Source organism: Mustela putorius, unplaced genomic scaffold (genome assembly GCF_011764305.1).
Source record: "Mustela putorius furo isolate JIRA1106 unplaced genomic scaffold, ASM1176430v1.1 tig00003942_pilon_pilon_pilon, whole genome shotgun sequence".
In the NCBI taxonomy this organism is placed as follows: Eukaryota; Metazoa; Chordata; class Mammalia; order Carnivora; family Mustelidae; genus Mustela; species Mustela putorius.
The window spans coordinates 18,657,721-18,671,047 of record NW_025422087.1 but is presented as its reverse complement, the minus strand read 5'-3'; the positions used below and the strand labels follow the sequence as shown (position 1 = coordinate 18,671,047).

The 13,327-nt window shown below is 46.4% G+C and overlaps 1 protein-coding gene across 2 annotated transcripts in view; it reads left to right on the top strand.

Moving 5' to 3' along the window:
- ASTN1 (astrotactin 1) overlaps window positions 1-4,596 on the top strand; it is a 314,457-nt gene extending 309,861 nt beyond the window's left edge. For both annotated transcript variants that reach the window (XM_004761965.3, XM_004761966.3), the window contains exon 23: window positions 3,328-4,596. In XM_004761965.3, coding sequence (XP_004762022.1) covers window positions 3,328-3,565 — 238 coding nt within the window. In that variant the 3' untranslated portion in view covers window positions 3,566-4,596. The remainder of the gene's footprint in view (window positions 1-3,327) is intronic.
- The last annotated feature ends 8,731 nt before the right edge of the window (window positions 4,597-13,327 follow it).

The window sequence follows — 13,327 nt, the reverse complement described above, 5'->3', positions numbered from 1 at the left end:
TCCTTTTGTTCCATTCATCATGGCTACATACTCCTGCTCTGAGAAAAACAGATTTTGGTGGAAATATTGGTATTATCAGATAGAGTCAGTGAAAGAGGCTTGCATGGAATGTTGGTACCTATATGTCCTTGAACTATTTAGGGGTTCATAAGGGATAAAAAAGGGGTGGCTCATTCCTCTGTTTAAGGAAAAGAAAAATGGAAAGCAAATGAAGACTATCAACACAATGGAATGGAATTCTCTGGCACTTAAAGAATTCTTGCATTCCTGCCAAGATGCTGCATGAAAACATCACCCAAATGTTGTCCCATCTATCTGACCGCTGATCGCACTGGAGGGAGACCAAGTGTCAGTGTGCTTCTCGTGACCTGAAGTTATAAACTCTTCAAAATACCACTGTTCAGGACATTCCCTTCTATTCTCTTACTTTTTTTTTTTAATTTAATTTATTTTATTTTTTTAACTTTTAAAAGAAGGAAGAAACTCAGAATTATCTTCTGAAACACAGTGATTTCATGTGTAAGTTTAGGAAGAATCTTTCTGCATTCCATAGATTATTTCCTGCAGTTATTATAAAAGTTGATAGTCCTCAGGAAAACAGATGCCACGGCTGTGGACCAAAACACAGAGGGAAATATGTAAGGGACTTCTCATTGGCTTTGTTTCAGTTTCAGAAGAAATCGAACCCTGAGTTAGAAAGTAGATACGGATTAAGATATGTCCTCTCTGCTCCCTACCTTATTACTCCTGCCCTCATAATCACTTATGCTTACTGTTATCCTCTCTCTGCTTCTCTCCCAAGCTGCCCTGCCCCTCCCACCTCACTCTGTTTCTTCTCTTTCTGCTCCCCACCCTTTCCTCCCTCCTTCTGACATTTATTGACTATATATATACAGTTCTTGGTTAGGGAACATAAATGTCACAATTTGAATAGCACTAACATTGCATATATCATCTTGATTTCCAAGGGCATTAGGATTGCTTTTAAAATTTCTCTCTTGTAACTCAAGAGTCGGAAGGAAAATTGGTTAATAAACCAAGTGAGCAGGGGAAGAAGTGTGGCTCCCCCTGTAAAGTAAGGCATGCTGCTGACTTGACATTCTCTTCCCAGACTCTCCTCCCTGGAGACCCTTTCATGTGTGGTGCTGGTTTTTCAAGGCTCTGTATTAGAAGACAGTGTGTAATTTCATTAGCTTCTGGAAATCAAGCTTTACTCTCCGGTGTCATGGGGGAGAACCACCAAAAAGGAAAAGCCTTCTGCCTTGAGATGCATCCATCATCTTTGGAGTTGGTTGGGAGTGTGAACAGAAGAGGATCTGTGGACCACACACTCCCTTTGAGCAGGCAGAAACGACCCCCTCAGTTCAGTTAAATCCCTTCCCTTAACTTTCACAGAGGCCTCCAGATTGACTTGTGGGTTGAACTACTTTGACAACAGCATTGGTTGCATTGCTGCTAAGAAAGAAGAAATCCACAGGCTCTGAGATGATCAAGGGCAGACACAAATAAATTTTTTTTTTTTTAAATTGAGCTACAGAGGTAGCCACAAGATCTCCATGGGCTAATCTAATCCTCTCTTTTCCCATGTCCTTGTCCTGAGGACGATGTTCACGCAGCCTTCATTCTCCCTTCACTCCCTCTCCCTCCTCCTTCCAAGAATTTGTCAACAACTAATGACATGTAGTAGGATAAATTAAGAGGAAGGGCCACCAAAGTCCCATTGATGACGACTTTTGGAAGCCTGCTTGGCCCAACTGCAGAGGCCAATAGACGGAGGAGAGGCCATCTGCAGGAGATGCTACGTAGGCGGCAGGCGGAGTCTTGGACTTCCTCTGACCCACCACTGAAGTAGGAGAAAATACGACTGCCCTCTGATGACCTCGCGTTCACTCCGTCCCTGGACGCCGCTGCTGGATCTCCACACCTTCCCTCCAGCTTCCTCTCTGCCCCTCTCAGCACGTCCTCCCAGGAATGTGGTGGTCACGGCCAGACTGAAGGGGAGAAATTAAACGAATGTGCTTATTGTTCTTTGAAAGGTCATTCTCAATGGAGTGCAGAAACTTCCATTTTCTGGAAAGAATTGGTGACCGGATTAGAAAAGCATTGGTTCTTCCCATGAGAAGTTAGCCGAGCAGCTGGTAAATCCTGTAAGGGTCGCTGATCATTGAGCTTTTCAGAACGGCATTTTATGGGAGGGAGCTCATTCAAAGAAGAGAAACTTTGTGGGTCTCTGGGCACTTCGGGGTTCAAAGAACAGGAGGAACAGAACTGAGTGAGGGAACGCTGCTCCGTCGCTCAGAGCTGGTGAGGTCTGACAGCTGGCTGTCAGTAGCCCCTGAGTCTCTCACGGACAGGGGCACGGGGAAGAAGGCTGTGCACCAACAAGACGAAGACGATTGTGGTGACCGCCTCCTTCCCCAGGCTGCATGCAGAGGCCACCACGCTCTCGCACTGGCCCAGAGGGATCCCTGCGCTCCAGGGTGTGCGAGCTTGGAGCACAAGTCTCCTCCACTCCTTTTCCTCCCTGGTGATCTGTGATCCTTTTCCTCGTCTTCCCCCTCTCTGGACTGGGTCTCCGCGGTGGTGGCCTCCTGGCTTTCCAAGGGAGAAGGCGGAGTGGAGCGGGAGCACACCTGCACACTAATTAGGTCATGTGTGCCTCAGAGAGTCTGCATTCCCCCCGGGGCGGCGGGGGAGGGCTGTGTCAGTGTGCACCAAGGGCACTGTTGTCTTCACTCGTATTTCGCTGTCACGCCCTCCATCCGGGCATAATTAGTTACATTTGATACCCTCCAAAGTTCAGTATATCAGCTGTTTCTGCTTAGTTCTAAAATAGCCTTGAAAAGGGAAATGTTCACTCAAACACATTATTTGTCATTTAGCGATGGTAAATTGCTGGCTGTAAAGAAAATGGATTTGATTTGTCTTTCAAAACTGCCAACTCTATGATTTTAAAAGGGCATAAATTCCCACTAAAATAGTAGTTCTTTTCCTTTATTTTTCCTTATGGCATTTTATTTCTCTCTTTTGTTTTGCTGCCTGCCCCTTTTACCCAGCCAGACTGTTCTTTCATCCATCCGCCCATCCATCCATCCATCCATCCATCCATCCATGTAGCCATGCATCCGTCCATCCATCCATCCATCTGCTAGACAGATATTTATGGAAGACCCCGCCCCCCGTTCTGAGTGCCCCTGATAGAACAGGAAGCAGGACACACCAGACTCTGCCCTCCGGGGGTTTTAAGTCTCACTCTAACGGCGCCTGTTTGCCCTTCCCCACCTTCTCTTCTTTCTAATCTAAGTATCCTCCATGCTCCATCCATAGGAAAGCTGGCCTCATCCTTTCCCAGCTGGGGGATCTCAGCAGTTGGTGCAATGGCCTCCTTCAGGAACCCAAGATAAGCTTGCGACGTGGCTCCCTTAAGTACCTGGGCTGCCGCTACAGCGAGATCAAGCCCTATGGACTTGACTGGTCAGAGCTCAGCCGGGACCTCAGGAAGACATGCGAGGAGCAGACCCTGAGTGTCCCTTACAACGACTATGGGGACAGCAAAGACATCTAGCACCACGATGCCAGCTGGTGGCTGCCAAAAGGAAGCAGGAAGAGAGGAGAGGAACATCTGGGTTGGTCTGTGGATTTTTAATATTTTTTAGTGGAACATTAAAACCTCTAAACCAGGGAGAGGCAATATCTAAACCAGGGAGAAACTGATCCTTGCTCCCTGTAGAACTTCTTTGGTATGATGTTCTCCATCTGCATGATCAGTAGACCTGCGAATCAGCAGCCTCATGCAGTGTCATTCCTCTTTCGGGGATTACTTTGGGGCTTGTTTTGTAGTTAATTTGTTTCATTTATTTTTTATTCCCAAAAGGTTCCTCACAATTTTCAAGAGCTCTGCCATGCTCCCCAGGAAAGGCCTACCAGGTTAAGGCACCCTGGGCTCGCTGAATCCCTGAGTCCATTACAGCGGGGGACAGAAATGAGGCCAGAAATTCATCCGACTGGCCCCAGGCCCCAGCCATAAGCATTTATCAAGAAGCTTTTCACTCTGGGAGCCTAAGCTCAGCTCACAGAGAAAGACAACAATGGGAAAATCGGGAGGGTGGCCTCTGTGGAGGCCGCGAGGTTCCCCCCAGGCCTTCTTGTTGCTCCAGTCACCCCTCATAGGTGAACTGAGCCTCCAATACGGGTCCCAGCAGGCCTTCGGGATTTTTAGGTCCTCACCCATTTTAAGATGGGATTGGGATGAAATCTCCCTCTGCCAGATCTCTGCCTCTCCTCCAAACGGTATGAGATCTTTAAGAAGCAACAAATGCTCCTTGTCAAATGTACCTTGAAAACAGTCTACCTGGGAGACTAGTTAGCAACCCATTCTAGAGAAGAAGTAGGACTGATTATCTAATAGCTCCTGTGCCTCCAGGATGAACTTCTCCAGACCACCAGTGTGCATCACACGCCTGCATTCTCTTAGCGCCTGCGTCTCTCACCCTGGACAACACCTGCTCTGGGTCAGGAGGTGCTGATACTCCCACGCCAGTGTTTCTGTGAATGAAAGCGATTACTGATCACAAAAAACCTAATGTCCGTTTCTCACTTGCTCAGTTTGCTTAATTATTTTGCTAGTTTTGCAGGTCCTTTCTCTGGATGGCCATCCACAGGAGAATGCCACTGTCCTCTCCTCCTACCTAGCTGCCAGGCCAGCAGAGGTGCTGTAGGTGAGCCCCAACGGCAAGTAGGGGCCCAGCCCTTGATTCCACCCCATGACCCTAGTGTTGCTGCCATGGCCGTAAGTGGCGGCCCAGCCTTCCTGCAAGAGCTTTGAGGGCCACGTGGCCCACCAGTGATCTTAGCTGTCCCCACACACCTCAGAGGCCTGAACACACACCTTCAGCCACCCTGCCTTTGACCAGGGCTCCTCCTTTGGAAACACAAGAGAAAGGTCAGGAAAGAGATATGGATCTACATTGAATTATATGGATTTTTTTCCAAGTAGTAATGACAGATCACATTCTGAAGGGCTCACTGTGGACCAGATGCTGCTCTGAGGACCTCACATGTCACTGAATCCTCATGACATGCCCCCTGCCCCAGCCCCATCACCAAGGAAGGGCTCTTCTTGTCTCCGCTGCAGTGACGGGGAGGTGGCGGCAAAGAGCGGTCGGACAGCTTGCCCCAGATGTCTCCTGGGGCACTGCCTGGGCCACCATAGGAATACAGGCTGTTCCCTCTGCCACCCTCAGCCCTGGGCCAGTTTGCCCGTGGCACGCGGCCGTCCCATCCATCAGCTCCACACAGCCCTGTCCAGACAGCTCTCCTTGCGCGCCGCCGCCCGGGGCAGATATGCCCAGGGTGCGCCCTTAACCTTGCAGCCGGGAGCACCCTGTGGGCTCACCAGGTCTGCGGTGGGAGCCCTCCCCTGGGGCCCAGGAGGGAGCCTGCGGGGAGACTGCTGGCTGCCCTGCTCCCCACCCCACAACTTTCCATAAAAAGCTGGAAAGATTTGTCTGCCATTCTAGAAGGTACCTGCTTCAGAAACGCCTCCACTTTCGGAGCGAAGGCTAGCAGGAACCTCGGCCATACCACCTGTGGTCAGAGCAGGGCCGCCAGTAAAATGCCTAAAGGGACATCCCTGACCATCCCCAGAGAGGACGGTGCCACAGGCCGCTGGAGCCCAGCCAGCAGACCAGGCCGAGGGAAGAGCTGTCCTTGCTGCTGCCACTGTCCTGCCCCCGTATTCAGTCTGCCCACAAAACGGGCTCGAGGCGGCATGGTGGGAGTCCCGCGCTGTGCTGCTGTCCTGCTCATGGTGGAGGAGACCAGAGCCAATGAGCTGCCGAGAGAGGACAGGGAGTGTCACCCTCCTCCGTCCCCTCCTTCTGTTTTATTAATATAAAGGAGGAGCTTCTCTCCCCCAAGCCCCTCCAGCTTTTCATCTGCTTTTTCTTTTTCTTCTCCAGGCCCACCATTCCTCCTTTATCCCTTCCTTCTCCATGACCCTCTTCCCCCTGCTGTGTCCCCTCGTGTCCCCCTTGTGGCACAGGTGCTTGCACATACTACACACTACACACACACACTGTATATATACATTACACATACCTGCATTATACACAAAACACACACAGAGTGTACACATGTACGGCACACACACATTATATACACACTGCACACAACACACATTACACACACAGCACACATACATTATACACACTGTATACACATACAACACACACTATACACCTACATTACATAACACCCATACCTTATACACACACATTACATGCACTATATATACACACGCTACACACACAACACACACATTGTGCACGTACATTACTCTCACATATACACATACATTATACACACGGCACACCCACATTATACACCCACATGACACACACTATACTCACTATACATGCATACATTATACACACTTCACGTACACTATCACACACTATATGTACACACATTACACATACATGCACTATCCCCATATATTACACACCCACTCTACACACAGCCTCTATGGCTGGGTCCCATCAACTCTCAGGTGAAAAATAAGTCCCATATGGAAGGAGCAGGAGACAGTTTTTTAAGTTCCCCCGAGGATTTAACGACAGGATTTGGCCCGGGGAAGACACCATCAATCCCACCCCGATGACATTTCCCAAAGCTTGCCTGGAGGGACCCATCCTGACCTAAAAGTGTGACAGTACTGGACCAGTATTAAACCTCAAATTTCTAAGCTGCCAAACAGGTCTTAGGGAGTCACTTATACTTACCACAAACCCCCCAGATCTGGGCTCCCCACGAGACCATGGTGTTTCCTCTTGAATGTATGTGACCCCTGGAATAGCATTAGACCTTTAACTGAGTGTGTGATCATTTTCCACAGAGTTTGGTCCGTTTGTTATTTTCAGTTAAGCACACTTCTTGATATTCAAATGTTCTATTAAAAAACTGAGTGTGAAAAAAAAAACCCACTTTACTACTATAGAAGGAAGAACAGATAAAATGTGACCAACTTCAGGTGTAACAGTATTGTTTCAAAGAGAATTATTGTACGATTATAAAAACATGGAATAATCAACTAAATAATAAACAAAGCTGTTAGTAAGTGCCAGGTGTGTGCATGTTACCTTAAGTCTTGAGAATTGAAGTGATCTGGTTGGACCCACCAGGGAACTATCCCTGTTTTAAATGCTCCACCTCTGGGAAATCTGGGTGGCTCGTGGTTAAGCATCTGCCTTTGGCTTGGGTCATGATCCCGGGGTTCTGAGATTGAGCCCCGCATCGGTCTCCCTGCTTAGTGGGGAGCCTGCTTCTCCCTTTGCCTGCCACTCCCCATGCTACTGCTCTCTCTATCCGACCAACAAATAAATAATCTTAAAAAAAATTTTAAAAATAAAATTTTCCACCTCAGATGCCTAATAGACAGGCCTTATAGCCTGTCATCCCTTTCTTTCTCATTATGTAGTAGCGTTCTCATATTCTCCATCACCGCCCGATGATTAGCCCATGAAATCTATTTATTGTGTATCTACTATATTTTGCATGCAAGGCACGGCGCTGAGGGTATGCTGGTCTGAGGAATACAAGTTTTTTTCATCATGGAGCCTGGCGTTTTATGGGGAAAAGGAGACACCGAACCCATCGTTCCAGGGTGAAGAGAACCGTGGCAGAGAAGTGCAGGATGATGGGAGGCACCAAAATTTCTCCTGGGGCGTCTAGGGCAAACTTTGCAAAAGTCCCTCCCGGACACTTTCCTGTCTTCTACTCTGTGGAGGCATTTGGGATAGGCTGGCTCTTATGAAACGTTGCACGTGGGGCAGCCCAAGCACTCAGTCACTTTTTTTTCTCTCTACCATATAACTGTAAATAGCTGTCCTCTCTACTGCCCCCAAAACACGTGATTCCCTTTATCCTCAAAAACCAGACATGAGGAGCCTGCACACTCAGTAGGCCTTCTTGCCAAGTCATGATGAGAGTGCTTCTCCCCATGCAAGCAGGAACTGATCAAAGGTGAACAGTGTGGCAGTTCTAAAATGTGATCACAGATTTTTTGCAACCCTTCCCTTCTAGAAGTGGGTTTTACTGCCTCTCCCCTTGAATCTGGGCAGGTTGGGGACTGTTTTAGCCAATAAATGATGATGGAAGTGACACTGGGTGACTTCCCAGCCTGACTCAAAAAGGCCGTGGGGCTTCTGCCTCTTTCTCAGGAACTCGGGCTCACGGTGTTCTGAGCCATCTTGTAAGAAGGCCACCATGCTGGAGAGGTCACATGGGAGCACCGTGGTGCATGGTTCTGGTCGAGCCAGCCTGGTAGATATTCCTACTGAGGCACCAGACACGTGACTGAAGCTGGCCTGGACCCTCTTGATCAGTCTCCCTGTCAGCTGCATACCATCCAGCAACTTCTATCAATGTCACATGGAAGAGAAGAGTCACCCTGCCAAGACTTGCTGGAATTCCTAAGCCCAGAATTACACAACACAATAAAACAGTGATTGTCTTAAGCCATTAAAGGGATCTGCTAAATAAAAGGGATCTGACAGGAGCAAAAAAAAAAAAATCTATTCCATTCAGCCAGTGGTGGAGCATGGAGGTTGCCCTGCCCTAGGCATGAACCCACCACGAAAAGGACAGGAAAATGTATACAGGCTGTGACTACATAGTCATAACATGCCTCTCGCCAATAAGGTGAGTCTGTGCTCCAACAGAGGGGAGCAGAAAGATGGGTGGCTCTGTCCCAATACATCTGAGCAGGTGATCCTCAGGAAACTCCCCAGAAATCCTGTTTAAGCCGAGATGGGGATAGGGAAGGGACCACAGTTCCAGGGCCACCAAAAGAAAGAAAGAGAAGGGAGAAGAATATTTGGAATAAAGAAGAAATACGGGGAGGGAAGGGTTTCTTCCAGTGCCTTTGCTTATCTGTCCTTTGTATTTGGAACATCCGGATGTGATGTGCTCACCCCACGCTTAATGTGTGTCAGGTACTTGTGCTAAACCCATCACTGCATAAAATTCTGCAGTCTTCACTGCAACCTTATGAAATTAATCCTCTTCAGTAGGAGAAAGCAAAGTGACAGAGACCTGATATAACTTGCCCAAGGTCACAGCTAAAGTGGAAGGACAGGTGTTTCTACCAAAGGCCGTCTAACTCTAACCACTGCCCTCCACTACCCCCCAGCGCACCATGAGTTTGTTTCTCCTTGAGTTTCCTAGAAAGGGTAAGACTCCTCCTGCTGAGATTTTTACAGCTCACTGACCCATGACCCTATCTCAGGAGAGTCAGGGTAGCAACAGGACAGAACATGGCTGAACGATTGCCATTAAGAAAACAACAAATTTTCACAAGCCAAGCACATTTTTCCTTTTTTTTGGTTTCCCCTCGGCTTGGTTTTTTTGGTCTGTCACATGAGTGTCATGCAAGCCTCAAAAATGGTGGCTCTCACTCTCTATGTTCAGTGTAGTCCTGTACCGGGCTTTAGGGGTACTTGAGCGAGTTCCGTGTTCTGCATGCATCCAACACTTGAGGGAGAACTTGGGGAACGAAACTTTTTAGGGAAGCCTGGATTGACTTGATTCAGGCTCAGCCCTGAGTTTGCAAACCTGCCTCCAACCTGCTCCCATGGTCGGAGCCCAACTGACTGTCATTTCAGCTGCCCCAAGTCACGAGCAGTTCAGTGTCAAAGGAAACCTCTGCCTTCTATAGAGTAGCTGACAATTTCTCCAGATGCATGTGGGGTCTAGGACATGGCTCACATTTGCTCTTCTCCAAAGTGAGAAAAACAAAGTCTTGCTTGTTCTGGCACTTCACACTGTATACTCTGATTGGACTGAGTCCCATAAGAATGGACACATTTTGACATTATGGTTTTTTTTCCAAAACTGCCCTTTGTTGGAGCTTATGAATATGCCTGTTCACGCAGAGCTATGAGTCAGTGTACTGGACCCCTTACTACCTTTCCAAGTAGGAGGACCTCAGCCATGTTCTGTGTAATAATTAGGAGCAACTTATTTTGTTGAGAAGGATTCAGCTATCAAGTGACCCTGAGGGTCTTGCTGTCCGACGGATCAGACAGTGCTCTGAGACCTACCCACTGAGGGATGAAACCACCTCACACAATGAACTCCCTGGTGATGTTACAGGACCTAAGTGTCCAAGAGTAAGACTAGACTTTACCTGTGTTAACTGATTTGTCCTAGTGACTATTGAGTATAACATGGTAATGATGCCTGCACTTCTCAGAACCCAACCACCTCTTTGTCCTTAGATCCATTTTCCAAACATTTGCACTTGCCCTGCTCAGTGTCACAGAGTTGACTCTTGTAAACTACATTTCCCAGACTCCCTGCTCTACAGGCTTCCAGTCCATTGGGGTAATGGAGGCTCTTCAGGAAGAAGACTGGAGGACAGGAAGAGGGAGCAAGCCAGCGTGCTTCTCCCTCTCTGACTTGGAGAGTGTCTCCAGCACCTCCTTCTTGATTCCAGCTGCCTGTCTGATCTCAGACTATCTCCAGCAAACTCCCACCATGCTTTCAGCTCTGTTCCGGCGACTCCACCATCTGAGTTTCAGCAACACAACCTCATCTTCTCAGAGCAGGAGCTGCTTCCTGCTGCTACTTGTCTTTGGGTTGTGCCACGATTCTCTACATGCCATTTCTGTTATTCTGAAATCTTTCTCATTTGAATTTCTTCTAGTGAGTTACCTAAAATGTGTGCTGCTTTCCTGACTGGGTCTCAACTAACACACACTTCAAACTAAAAATTGCATAGCATTTGGTAAGGAATTTTGTAACTTTTTAGGGTTTGAATGATGATCTGGAAAATGAAATTTGGATCCTGAAAGTAAAGAAATTTCTCTGAACTCTAAGATTGATTACAGGGTCAGAATATAGGTTTCTACTCAAGCGCTAGATTTGGTCAAGGGGTAGCGGTTGCCTGTGATTTGAAAATGATTCGGAGGATGGATCTGAATCTGGCCAGAAAGAGTGATGACGACCCATGGCTGACATGGGAACACAAATGGTGAATAACAAGGTGTGTGCCATACATTTGTCCTCCCTAATCGGTAGGAACAGAATAGGCACAGAATAGCTGAAATCAGAACGAGCTAGGAAAATCTATTATGTATACATCATATATGCATATATGATATATGGATATATGTGTGTGTATGTATGTATATATGCAAATAATGATACATCCAAAAGTGAATATAGGTTCATTGTCCATTGATAATGGAAATAGTGTGAGAATAGAAGACACATTTCTGAGACCTTCTGGCCCCTAATAAATTTTATAGCATTTCATTCACCTTTCCTGAACCGTCATTTTCATTTCTAAATCTGTATTTTAAGACATCCATAATGCTGTTAATTTGGTATCTTAAAGTGGCATATAAGAAAGGATTTCAAAGTCTTCATCTGTTTTGGCCACTTGAGCCATGAATCACTTGGGAGCCCGTTAAGATTTCAACAGGGAGAATTTAATATAGGGCTTTTTTAAAAAGATACTTGAGGATCAGAAAAGCAAAAATATTTGAAAGCCCAGGATAACACAGAGGTATTAGTAAGAACTGTAGGAAGCGGGGGTGGAGCAAGATGGCGGAGAAGTAGGAGACCTTAATATCATCAGGTCCCAGGAGTTCAACTAGATAGTTATCAAACCATTCTGAACACATACAAACACAGCAGAAGACCAAAGAGAAGAGCAGCAATTCTAGGAAGAGAAAACTCAACACTTTCTGGAATAGGATGTGTGGAGAAGTGAATCCGAGGCAATATATGTGAAGAGAGACTGTGGGGGGAGGGGTGGCTCCCAACAAGTGGCAGAGTAGCGGAGCACAAAATCGGAACTTTTAGAAGTCTGTTCCACTGAGGGACATTTCTCCAGAGGCAATGGGGCGGGAGGAGTGGAGCCCTAATGGGGACAGTATGGTCTCCGGACCCATGGAGTCACAAAAAGACCGGGGGTGCCTGAGTGTGGCAGAGGCCCCAGGCATGGGAGCAGGAAAGCCGGCTGCAGAAACAGAGCCACAGAGTGAGATCTCAGCCCGGGGTTGCCATAAACCGTGATCCAAGGCACGGTCAGTCTTCTCCTCTTTGAGCAGGGACCCCACAAGTGGCATATCTGGGGAGACCCCCTCCTTCCTTTTCTGGAAGGAGCAGCAATGGAGCACACTGCAGGAATCAGTTGGGTTTGGAGACTCCAAATGGGGCCATGCACCAGAGATAGAAATGATCAGTCACAGACTGGGTGAGCTCATAGTGTGGCCAGAGACCAGGGAGATGGGAGGGACTGACTGCTTTTCTCTGAGGGCATATTGAGGAGTGGGGCCCTGAGCTCTCAGCTCCTATGGGGCTAAATATTGGGAGGCTGCCATTTCCATTCTCCTCCTCCAAAGCTGTATGGAAAGCCTTCAGAGAATAGCTATCAAGAGCAAAACTCAGCAGATTACTTAGCCTGGGCCCTGGCAAGGGTGCTGCAATTCCGCTTCAGGCAAAGACATTTGAGAATCACTGCAACAGACCCCTCCCAGAAAGATAAACAAGAATATCCAACCAAGACCAAGTTCACTGATCAATGACAACTGCAAAACTTCAGAGCTATGGGAATACATCACATAGAATTCATGGCTTTTTTTCCCCATGATTCTTTACTCTTTCAATGCTAAATTTGTTTTATTTTACTTTTGTCTCATTCCATTTTTTAAAAATCTTTCATCTTTCTTATTTTAATGTTTTTCAACTATTTTATCTTATCAATACCTTTTTAAAAATCTTTTAAAATTTTCATTGTTATACTCAAATTCTATCCCTTCATTATATTTAACCTTATTTTTTGTGTACATATAGGTTTTTCTTTCTTTAAAATTTGGGATACAGTTTCTTTTGACAGACCAAAATATGCCCTAAATCTAGTGCATTGCTTTGTTCTAGTCTCCAGCCTGACAACATTTTTTTCCTCATTTTTTTTCAACCAACTTCTTATCTTATCAATTTCTTTTTTAGAATCTTCATAAATTTGCATCTTTACACTCATATTCAATTCCTTCTTCATGTTTACCCTTATTTTTGTGTATATATATAAGTTTTTATTTCTTTAACATTTTGGTAGGCAGTTTCTTCTAACAGACCAAAATACACCCAAAATCAAGTGTGTGGCTCTGTTCTATTCACCAGTCATATATATATATATATAATCTTCTATATATAGAAGATTCTATAAAGAATCTTCTGATTTCTTTAATGTGTATTTTTCTGGGGTCGTTGCCACTCTTTTAGTATTTTGTTCTCTTGTTAATCTATTCTTATCTGAATA